Source organism: Eubalaena glacialis, chromosome 3, assembly GCF_028564815.1.
Source record: "Eubalaena glacialis isolate mEubGla1 chromosome 3, mEubGla1.1.hap2.+ XY, whole genome shotgun sequence".
Lineage (NCBI taxonomy): Eukaryota > Metazoa > Chordata > Mammalia > Artiodactyla > Balaenidae > Eubalaena > Eubalaena glacialis.
Genome location: NC_083718.1, coordinates 128502819 through 128514889, shown reverse-complemented (window position 1 = coordinate 128514889; position 12071 = coordinate 128502819). Strand labels below are relative to the sequence as shown.

Genomic DNA, 12071 nt, shown 5'->3' with positions numbered 1-12071 from the left:
CATTTTTGTTTCCTTATCTCTTCCATTTACTCATTTTCCTACCATTTCCTTCCACTTCAGCTTGGAATTCATGTTACTAGTGCCCATAGTTATTTCTCAACTTTGAATTTTCAGTACACCACTTGCCTCAATCTCCAGCCCTGGATCAAGCTAGCTAAACTCTTTCTTCATCCTTGCCTCTGTGCTCCTAAACAGTGTGAGAAAGAATGCATAACCTTACAGTATATTCATCAAAAGTCTATAATTTCTAAATTCTAACAGTGGCACAATTGGCAATCCTTTTGATTCTTGCTCAAAATATTCTCTTTGTCAAAATTCATGTCTCTTCTGAAGCCTGTTAACCTTACCTCTAAGTCTCTCAATAATTAACCCTTACTTGCTTTATAGAAATATAAGGGGATCTGGAGTAAACTCTAGTTGTATTCCATTCTTGTAAGGTCACATGTTTCTCCTCATTCTTAATTCTTTTTTTCCTGTCTCAGAGGAGGAGGCGTCTCTACTTTTTCAAAGGCTATTCATCCAACTGTACTCTTAAGTTTTATTTATTTATTTATTTATTATTGAACTGTAGTTGATTTAAAATATGTATTAGTTTCAGGTATACAGCAAAGTGATTCAGATATATATATCTGAATATATATATCTGAATATAAAAGAAGTAAATATAAATACATTTATATTTAAAATATAAAATTCTGAAAAGGATTTTCAGATTCTTTTCCATTATACATTATTGCAAGATATTGACTATAGTTCCCTGTGCTATACAGTAGGTCCTTGTTTTTTATCTATTTCATATATAGTGTATGTATCTGTTAATCCTGTACTCCTAATTTATCCCTACCCCACCCTTTACCCCTTTGGTAATCATAAATTTGTTTTCTACATCTGTGAGTCTGTTTCTGTTTTGTAAATACGTTCATTTGTATTATTTTTTAGATTACACATATTAGTGATATCATGTAATATTTCTCTTTGTCTGACTTACTTCACTTAGTATGATAATCTCTAGGTCCATCGATGTTGCTGCAAATGACAATATTTCATTATTTTTATGACCTAGTAATATTCCTTAAACTATTGACTCCTATCTTTCCTGGGTTCTCACTCCATTAGTGGGTCCTTTTCTTGTATTTGCAATTACTCCCTCTTCACCAACCCCTTCCTCTCAAACTACAAACCCCCTAAAGCATCCTCCAGCCTAGAAAATAAAACAAGATGAAAAAACCCCAAAAAACCTGTATTGAATGAACATCAACGAATGTTCAATTTATCACTAGCCTTATATGCTGGCAGAAATTCTACATAACAATTAAGAGCATTTGTAAGGTAACATGATTTTCCTTGCTTCCAAAGCAAATTCTAGCCAGAACATAAAGAACACCTCTTGGGAGCTTCCCTGGTGGTGCAGTGGTTGAGAATCTGCCTGCTAATGCAGGGGACAAGGGTTCGAGCCCTGGTCTGGGAAGATCCCACATGCCGCGGAGCAACTAGGCCCGTGAGCCACAGCTACTGAGCCTGCGCGTCTGGAGCCTGTGCTCTGCAACAAGAGAGGCCACAATAGTGAGAGGCCCGCACACCGTGATGAAGAGTGGCCCCCACTTGCCGCAACTAGAGAAAGCCCTCGCACAGAATCGAAGCCCCAACACAGCCAAAAATAAAAAATAAATAAATAAATAAATAAATTTAAAACTGTATAAAAAAAAAAGAACACCTCTAATGCTATATAATTAACAATATCTTTGTGGAAATAAAGTTCTTATGCTTGGTACTACATGCAAACCTCCAATATCTTTCCCATTTGTTCTTCAGAACCTCTGACTTTTGGGACTGATTTTAATTCTAAGTGCTGCTCACCAATCTAGCAGTGTTTGAGGGGTAATGGAAGGACTTACTACACTAGCGTCTAGTGCGTGAGGGATCCAAATTTACCATTTTGTTTTTCATCCTTTTTTATCAGGCATTATGGTCTAATTTGCCATTGCTAATTCCTCTAGGACAATATTTCTCAAACCTAGATGCCCATTGGAATCATGTGTGAAACTTAAAAAAAAAAAACTTATGTGCAGGCACCATCCTCAAGAGTTGTCTGATTCAAATAGTCTGGGATGAAGTCCAGCCATTATAATTTTTTAAAAGCTCCTTTGGTCATTGTAATGCACAGCTAGTTGAGAGCCATGTCCCTAGCTGAGTGACATGTGAGATACTAATACCATAGCATAAATCAGCTTTCTCTCTTACTCTCTTTATGTGATCCACCTGGATAGTATGTTAGCACTGGGTCTTGAGCTCATCTTCCTGAAGGGAGAGGAAAATAATCCAGAGGTAAGTTGGCCTCAAAATCAGTCAAATTTTGTTATGATCTGATAGTGATAGTGAAATATGAGTTACTCCCATTTTCTCAGTCTATAGGTGAAAACTCTTTTTTGGTTTGAAAAGACTCATTGTTTGCCTTCCAGTTCAGAGAAAGCAAACTGCTTTCCTTTGGCCTGCCTTCATGATTATACGATCCATTTTCTAAAGGAAGCTCCAAATAAAGAGAACACATCATCTACGGTGACTGAGAAACATAGCTTTATGGTGCTGGTTTTAGAATTATCTCTTGACATTAACAATTTTATGCACCCCCCTGTTAAGTTTTATGCTTGGATGTAATGCCACCAGGTAGGAATCAAGGTAAATGCCATATCCCAAATCCACAGAGTCAGAGCCAAACTGTGGGTTATCAAATTTATCTTTTTATGTGCTGTTACTCATAGTGTATGATTTATACACACTGCTTTTGAAAGCTGCATTAACTGAAAGAAGCTGGCTTGTGGAGGGGCAAAAAAGTACATATACAGGCTGGCTTGGTTGAACTGTGTTGATTTCTCTCTAGAACAGTCTTTACAATTCTTTGTTCACAGAGGTCTGCTGAAAGTGACTCAGTGTAGATGAAAACAGCTTGCTTAACCATTCCTGAAACACAGGAAAAATTAAAATACATTATTTTCTTTGTCAAGCAATAAAAACAATGCCAGATTGTTAATGCCTTTTTTGTACCTTTCACTTGGAAGACCTCAAAAGAACATGGAGGAGAATAAAGGCAAAAGCTATTCCCCAATGGCGTCATTATACATGTTGAAGCCTCTAAAACTAAAACTCTGAAGACATTCAGGAAGAGTAGAGGAATAAATGACAGCAAACTGAAGAGTGTGTCTCCAGAGCTTTGTTCAACCTGCTTTGTTCAAATTCATTCAAATTGCATGATGAAAAGCAAAGATCTCATTTGTTTCAACATTAAAGTAGTAAATTAGTGAGTGGTGAGTTGCTAATTGTCCTGTAAAGCATTTAAAGTGCCAGGAGTGCCCCATTGCCGATACTTTAAATTGCGTTCTCATGGTTGAAGTGAAAGCAACCCTTAGAATAGTATAAAACAATGTTTTTAATAATTTAAGCTGGTTCGATTCAAACATGATTTTCGTTCTGAAATATTTATCGAAGATCCTGCTTTTATTTGAGATGAGCAAGTTTCATTTTAGACTTCAAGACATCAAATAGAAATCCATTTTCAATATGGGGCTAAAGTAGGGAGATAGATTAGCTCTGTCCAGTGCTGTGTTTCATCCCTGGCTGTGTCTGCTTACTTGTAGGGTGTAGAATTAGCAGGTTTGGTTAAATTTTACTTGAATTTTTAGTGACCTTTTCTAATCCTGACTGTTTCATAATTTAATGTCTTGACCTTCGTTTTCTGTAGAGCCACCTCAGTGATAAATGCAGAGATTTAATAACTAGAACTGGTTGACAGGTGACCTTTCGTACCTGGCCATTTCTCTTTGCTGGGGAAACCACACTGTTTTGCAAGTTTTAATTCACAGATTTTAATTATCTTTTGTATTGTCTATAAGCTTATTCATGGAGAAAAAAGTAAAGGTTAAATATTTCATTCTTCTTACTGATTAAAATGTAAAGTGCTTAGCAGTTGTCCCAATATATCATTCAAAAAGGAAAGGGCAGTTTGTCAGATTCTTACCCAAAGAAGAGAGAAGGGGAATTTTCCAGAGTGGTTGGTAAGGAGCAGGATGGAGAAAGTGGCCAGGAGAGTGAGCTGTCTCATTAGCTGGATGAGGGTGACTGTGTGTGTGTGTGTGTGTGTGTGTGTGTGTGTGTGTGTACATTTAGAGCAGAAAAACAGAAAGAAGTCTTTAACTATATGTGTCCTAGTTTGAAGAGAAAAGTGACTGTGACTCAAGAAAAGGTGAAACTTGCCGATCAGAGTGAGTGACCTGTTAGTTTTGGTCATTTTTTTTTTTCAACCAGGCAAGGATCAGTTGGGCATGTCATGGTGAATTGGTTTCTAGAGTCCACCTAAATAATATTTCCACACAGGAAAATAAAGCTAATTATTAAAATGCCACAGACTCTTAAAAAGAGATGGGAAGAGCCACGTCTTCCTCCTTACCTCCATAGTATCAAGGATTTCTTGCGCTTACGTTCTTCAACGTTTATGCAAACAAGAATCCACTTCTGTGCTAAATGCTCACGCTTCTGATAAGATAAAAATAAAAATCAGCATGCCTGTAAAATGACCTACAGGATGAGCATAGTATCCCAGGCAGCCAGTGTCCTAGAACCTTCGTACATATGGAGAGGGGAGCAACTCAAAAGAGTTAGAGGAGGGCTTGGCGTCTCCAGCTGACTTTGCTTCCCAAGGACTTGAAAGCAGCCACTGGGGGCTTCTAGAGTGCATTTGCCTCAAGGAGGCTTTCCGACAGGGGGAGGTATTCTCTTTAGCCAAGGAGACCAGCTTATAACAACATCTGCCATGGCCTTTTGTTTTCTCGGACATGGACTGCAATCATTTAATGCTTCAGAAAGAAACACAATTCACTGCTGCTATGAAAAAAAGTTTGAAAAGCAAATTGAGTGAAAAGATGTAGAGGACCATTTTAAAGCCAATAAAATTGGTCATGATTAGTTTATCTTAGACTAAAATTTCAGCCATATTTCAAACTGAAATATTAAGAAAAAAATGTGCACATAATTTCTTATGCCATCATAATGCCATTGTCAGAAAGGAGAGGTTAATTCTACCCCCATGCAAACTGTAACACTCCTGAGGAGACTTTCATCAACTAAGAACTTTGTCCTGTTTTGGTGACATTCTTGGCCGCCAGCATTGTTAAAAACATTAATTTATAATTTAATATAAATAATTTTAATATGATACTGGGTGAGATTTGAGGTGTTTGCCTATATGTATATTAGGGATAGTGCAAATTAATAGTAAATATTTCTTTAATATCCCCCACTTCTTAATAGTGCTGTGAGTGCATTTCATGAAAGATAATATATGCTCTCTTTTTAACCTGAAAGACATCTAGTACCCACTGGACATCATGTTTGTCTCAATTTCCTCAACTCAATAATGGGAAATAAAAACTAACTTTTGAAGAATTTATTATGAGAACTGAATGGAATAATGTAATAAAGTGCTGGGCAGGATGACTGGCCCATAGTATGTATTCAATCATGTTAATATCAATAAATATAATACACCATGCTTATATATCTCCCTCACACTGCTTCTTCCCTCTCTCATCCTCTCCCTGCATCCCAGCCAGGAATCAAGTCCTTTTTCTTATAAGGAGGCAAATGTCAAGATTTGTTTTAGCAGAGAAAGGACTTGTTTTTCAAGGCAATGCCTTAGACCTTTAAAATAGTCTATGAATTGACCCTAGTTGATCATAAAACTTCCCCACCTACCTCATGGCTGTGTACTGAGGTTAAAGCTCACACTGATTAGAATTCTAAAATTATTTTACCCTTAACAGACCCTTGCACAGAATAGGTACTAGGTAAAAATTACTTGATTGTTTACTAGATGTCACCGAATACTTAACTTTCCCCAAGCTGACTGTTTATTACCAGGTATGCAGGTATAGAGCCAGTATATTTTGCAGAGGGAGAAAATACCCAAAATCAAATAAGGCAAACCTTGGAGATATTGCAGGTTCAGTACCAGACCACGGCAATAAAGTGAATATTGCAGTAAAGTCACACGAATTTTTTGGTTTCCGAGGGCATGTAAAAGTTATGTTTACACTATACTATAGTCTATTAAGTGTGCAATAGCCTTACGTCTAAACAAGTACATGCCTTAATTTAAAAAATACTTTATTGCTAAAATACGCTAACCATCATATGACAACGTGGGTTGCTGCACACCTTCAATTTGTAAAAAACGCAATATCTATGAAGCGCAATAAAACGAAGCACAGTAAAACAAGGTATGCCTGTATAATGATGTTACCACTAAAAAAAAATCAGTGTCTTAGATGTCAAATAAAAGGAAGCGTTTGACATTTGTGAGCTTTCTCTTAACAGTGACACAGTTGCCTAGACAGGGTCGGCTGTGTATTTGTGGTGATCTCAGTTTATAGACACAGCCCAAGCCCAAGCAAAGCGTTTGGCTTGATGTTTTGAGTGTACAAGAGGAAAAGACATAGAGGTCAAGTTTGTTTTTAATAAAGAGAAACAAAAAATAGGCACAAGTCAACTGAAAAGGAGAATTGAAAGTTAAGATGAGGCTTGATAAAGTGGAGCCAGATAAATCTTTCCAAAGGTCTCAGAAAATCCAGGGCCTCAATCTAGAAAGAAACTGCTTACTGAGGCAGAACTGAGCGAGTGGACACATATGGAATAAATTTTCAAGCAAGGGCCTCAAATCAAATAACATAAACGAGCTCAAGAAACAGCAGGACATTTTAACAAAGAAAGTTGAGATCACAAGATGCAGCGATAAAGCTATTAAATGGAACTGAGATAACCAGATAAGAGCAGCTCTTGGGTCAAACCATCCATTCATGCCCAGGTGCGTCTTTCTTTTTATCATGGCTTACTGTAGTTTGAAGGTGCCTTCAAACATATAAATGAGTCCCTTGTGCTTTAACAAGCTCTTCGTGTTACCTGAAGCTTCTGATTCTGATTAGGATTGTTTCATTCATCTAGCCCTGCACTCCTATCATACTGTAAAGATGGTTCCTGCAACCAAGTGGTAAATAGAGCAGTCACTCCATGCAGCCATGTCTCCTGGCACCTCATTCAGGAAACCAGACAGCTAGGCAGGTCTGAGAACAAGAAGTATGACATGCAGAAGTTTCTTACCACTCTGGCCATGGTGACAATATGGCCAAGTGAATAGTATAAAAGAAAGGGGCAATTTAAAGATCACCACCTATCCCCAAAGTCATTAGATTCGTAGCACCCTGCCCAATTACATGTTTGTCACATAGACAAGAGGCTGTTATTCCCAGTGTTTGCCCTCAAGTTGTTAGTCAGCTGCTGACCTCATAAACTGCACAGCTGCAGCATCCTGATATGTTGTCATGAAACAGATTGTGATGTCTTAATTGATCACTCTCAGAGGTCACAATTGTCAAGTGAAACCAGTATACTGATTTTTATGAGTTAAATTAAGCTTTGTTACAGCAGAACCAGCTAATTCACTTTAATGACTTGGAAATCCAATGCAGATTGCTACATGTTGTAGATTAGAACACATCCAAGGCTTTTTCTTTATATCTTTCTTTTTTCTTTTTGATTTTTTTTTAATGTGTGGAGGCCGTATCCTCAAAATGTTTTTATCATACAGTGAAGCAACTTCTTGGAACAGTAAATGGAACCTAACCTCACTGCACCATATGCATCTTGGTGATAAGTTGGAATGTGCCATGTGACCCACACAATTTAAATCAGGCATTGATTTGTGTGACTCTAAGTGAGTTTGGAGGACTCAGCTAAGTGTAATGGATGTCAGGCCCAGCTGCAAATTGCCTGGCAGGAAGAACATTGTGTTCTTCCTTATCATCCCCAAAGACTGTGGGCTCCTAGGTGCATGAGGAAGGGGCTTAGATCAATGCCTGATTCTCAGAGGCATCCCCCTGTGCCTCCATTTGCCCATTGGGGAAGTTTTCACTATGGCACCAATCTAGAGAAACCCATTTCCAAGTGCCCTAATATACTCACCCATTTTGAGCAGACCTATTCTAACCTGGTGCCTGGATCACCTGCTACCCACCTTAGTTCAGAAATCTTACTGTAGCAGGAGTGATGGACAGTCCCTTTCATAGCAGTTTTAAGGCACTTCACAAATGGACCTTTGTGGGCTGCATAAGTAAAGTTTTTTTTTTTTTTAATTAACTTATTTATTTATATTTTTGGCTGTGTTGGGTCTTCGTTTCTGTGCGAGGGATTTCTCCAGTTGTGGCAAGCGGGGGCCACTCTTCATCGCGGTGCGTGGGCCTCTCACTATTGCGGCCTCTCTTGTTGCGGAGCACAGGCTCCAGATGCGCAGGCTCAGTAGTTGTGGCTCATGGGCCCAGTTGCTCCGCGGCATGTGGGATTTTCCCAGACCAGGGCTTGAACCCGTGTCCCCTGCATTGGAAGGCAGATTCTCAACCACTGCGCCACCAGGGAAGCCCCAAGTTTTTTTGAAATTCTTAATCTGACATCTCAAATAACCTTGTCATTCTAGTGTATTTAACAGTGTACAATAAAAATGAAATCAAAGAAGTAAAGTTAAATTAATGTAATAACTGTTAGCATCCAGAATACAATGGGAAGCATAAGGATGCTCATCAAAGCAATTTTTTTATAATAGAAAAAAATCAGATAATAGCTTATGCCCAGAAAGAGGCAGATAGGTACATTATGGTACATCCATACAATGGAATATTATGCAGGCATTAAAAATATCTCTAAGGACTATTTACTAACATGGGAAAGTTTAATGATGTGAAATTAATTGAAAAATCAAGGCGGCCAAATTGTATAAATGGTATTTCTTAACATGTCTAGAAGGAAGAAAATACTACAAAACATTGTAGCAGTTGTTGAGTGGTGGAAATATGGAGAGTTTTAATTCTTTTTATATTTTTCAAGTTTTCCACAACAAGCTCATATTACTTTAATAATCAGGAAGATAAGTAAAAGCTGCTTGAGTAGTTTTGTTATAACATTTGCTGCAGGAGTCTATGTTCAAGTCACCTGAAATCTAACAGGTCTGGAAATGAGCTCCTGCTTCCTCCCCTGGTCTGTTTCTCCTGAACCCTTCTCCTTCTCAGTTAAAGGCAGCTCCAGGCTTCCAATTGCTTAGGCTAAAAATCTGAAGTTATCCTCGACTCCTTTCTCTCTCTCAGATCTCACCTTCCATCTACTGGTCAACCCAGCAAGCCCTACCTTCAGAAAACATCCAGCATGTGACCAGCTTCTTACCACCTCCTCTGCTACCCAACCTGGTCCAAGCCATCATCCTCTCTTGCTGGGATTATGGCAGCATCCTGTTCTCACAGTTTCTACCCCTGCCTTCCTTGTGTCAGTTTTCCACACAGCAGCCAAAGCTGTTACAATGTGACTTGGATCAGTCATTCCCCTGCCCAGAGCCCTCAGTGGCTCTTAAGTAAAAGGCCCTAAGTGATGGCTCCCCTGCCACCTCTCTTGCCCCAGTACTCACTCGCTATTCTCAATGCTCTGCCAGGCCACATTGCCCTCCCTATTGTTCCTCTCCTGCCCTGGGGTATTTGCAGTGACTTTTGCTTTTGCTTTGCAGGAATGCCTTTTTTTTTTTTTTTTTTGCAAAATCCCATGGTCAGCCCTTTTACTTCATTCAAGTCTTTCCTCAAATATAATTTTTTCCTGAGGCCTTTTCTGGTCACTCCACCAACACACACACATACATTCACACAGATACATCCTTACCTCCTTCCTTGCTTTAATTTTCCCTATTTAGCACTTACCTCCATCTAACATATACTGTGCAGATTTGTCTGTTGCCTTTCTTCCCTCACTTTTATGTAAGCTCTGTGAGGGCAGGGATATTTGTTTAAAATTTTCACAGCTGAATCCCCAACCCCTCGAACATAGTACATAGTAGTTAGTAGTTAGTCAAATAACTACTTTGAGTCCCTACCATTGACAGTTGTGTGATAATTATCCTGGTGACTTTTCTGAGTCTCTTTGCTACTCAATTTGCCCACCTAGATTGAACCTGTTGGTATGTTGATATGTTTCTTCTGGATTGCTTTTCTCTTTTCAACTAAATCAGTAATTCTAGATGAATTGGAAAAGTCCATTTCTTCCCTAATATTAAGTTCAGGGTCCTAATAAATTATCTTAATTATCTAAATTAAATTGCTTTCATTTCCTGACTTAACCACTATATATTGAGCTACTATGGTATTCCAGGGACTTCTGGGGAGTGGGGTTAAAATGAAGAAGACAGACATGGATTCTGCTGTTACTGAGTTTACCGTCTAGTAGACAGGCATAATTAAATAATAAATTAAAGTGCAACACAACTACTGTTGGTTTGGTATAAATATATTTCAGAGGTATTCCCACACTCAGCAGTTATGCACAATATCTGGATTTTCTGTTTTCCGAGAGGAACTTGTTTGGATAGATGGAACTTACTAATTTACACATTCCTCCCCCCGCCCTGTTTCTCTTTTTGTTTTTCAGCCTTTGCAACTGGACTGTAAGCTTTGTGCCATAGTGTCAAACTCAGGTCAGATGGTTGGCCAGAAGGTGGGGAACGAGATAGATCAGTCTTCCTGCATTTGGAGAATGAACAATGCCCCCACCAAGGGCTATGAAGAAGATGTTGGCCGCATGACAATGATTCGAGTTGTATCCCATACCAGCGTTCCTCTTTTGCTGAAAAACCCTGATTATTTTTTCAAGGAAGCAAATGCTACTATTTATGTTATTTGGGGCCCTTTCCGCAATATGAGGAAAGACGGCAATGGCATTGTTTACAACATGTTGAAAAAGACTGTTGACATCTATCCCAATGCCCAGATTTACGTGACCACAGAGAAGCGCATGAGTTACTGTGATGGAGTGTTTAAGAAGGAAACTGGGAAAGACAGGTGAGTCCTCTGAGAAGCAGCCTTATTGTCTTTTATGCTAAATCTTTGCTGAGTTCTTTTGCCAGCTATCAAATGAACAGAGTAACTTTTCAAACTGATTGTTATATGTTTTTGACTATTATGATTACTTGATGAGCCAGCAGCTAGGCCCCATTTATTCCACCTACCCCACCTTCTGTTCTCTCCCTTTTGATTGGCTTGAGGCTCCAAAAAAACGCTGGCTGCTTCCCCAAGATATCTTTAGATTTCTTCTTATTTAGCTCAATTTGCTATTGAATAAATTGGATTTTAGCCGAAAGAAGTCTACACATTTCTGTTTTAAAATAGAAATGTGAGAGAACTTTAGGACCTAAACTCCTTTGGAAGCTGTGGCAAAAATTTACTGAGAGCACGAAACAGAACAAACTATCGATTCTCTAATAAGGTTGCATAGCTTCTTGCCTGCAAATAGGTCCTGCGATCGTGAACACCATAACTTAGCATTTAACATGTTAAGCGGAATACCATGTTGAAATTATGCATTCCTTAAAATCATTAACAGTGGATTCTTGAAGAGAAATGAGATATACATACCGTTCACTCAATGATCTAAAAACCAATTTGCATTTTTTTCATTACATCCGGTTTTCTGCAGCATTCTGTAAACCACCTTTCCCGAGGCCGGCCTGTCTTATTCTTCTCCTACTCCTTACTTTTCCTGCTTCCTCCCCTTGCTCCCTCTTCCTCCTCCTCTTCTCCCATGTAACTATTGCTCACCACTTTTTCTTCCTCTTTAGAAAGGTAACCAGTATGTGAGAGAGAAGTAGAATTATAAATCAGTTTACCTTAGTTCATATATCTAGTTCTAATAAAGAACTGCTGAAGGAAAATATTGAAACTGATTGCTGAAAGTTTGAATTACTGTGAATTTTGCTTTTTTTGTGTAACACCATGGATAAATTGAGCATTGACTATAATTCCAATATTAACATTCTGATTTCCTCAAAATATCTGTCTTTTATTCTTCCTTATTATCAAATTTAAACTTTCAACTATATTGCAGTGTGTGCTTGAGAAGGGGAGTTTCTGATGTCTCTGGGTATAATTTAAATGTTGATAATTATTTTAAAATCTTACCTGGCTCAACTCTCCTACTGACAATGTAGGTGGAATTTAGTGTTT

The 12071-nt window shown here is 38.4% G+C and overlaps 1 protein-coding gene across 4 annotated transcripts in view; it reads left to right on the top strand.

Annotated features, from left to right (window-relative positions):
* The window catches only part of ST6GALNAC3 (ST6 N-acetylgalactosaminide alpha-2,6-sialyltransferase 3), a 544206-nt gene that overhangs the window by 318567 nt on the left and 213568 nt on the right, over positions 1-12071 (top strand). For all 4 annotated transcript variants that reach the window (XM_061184013.1, XM_061184012.1, XM_061184015.1 and 1 more), the window contains exon 3: positions 10501-10910. In XM_061184013.1, the coding sequence (XP_061039996.1) occupies positions 10501-10910 (410 nt within the window). The remainder of the gene's footprint in view (positions 1-10500; positions 10911-12071) is intronic.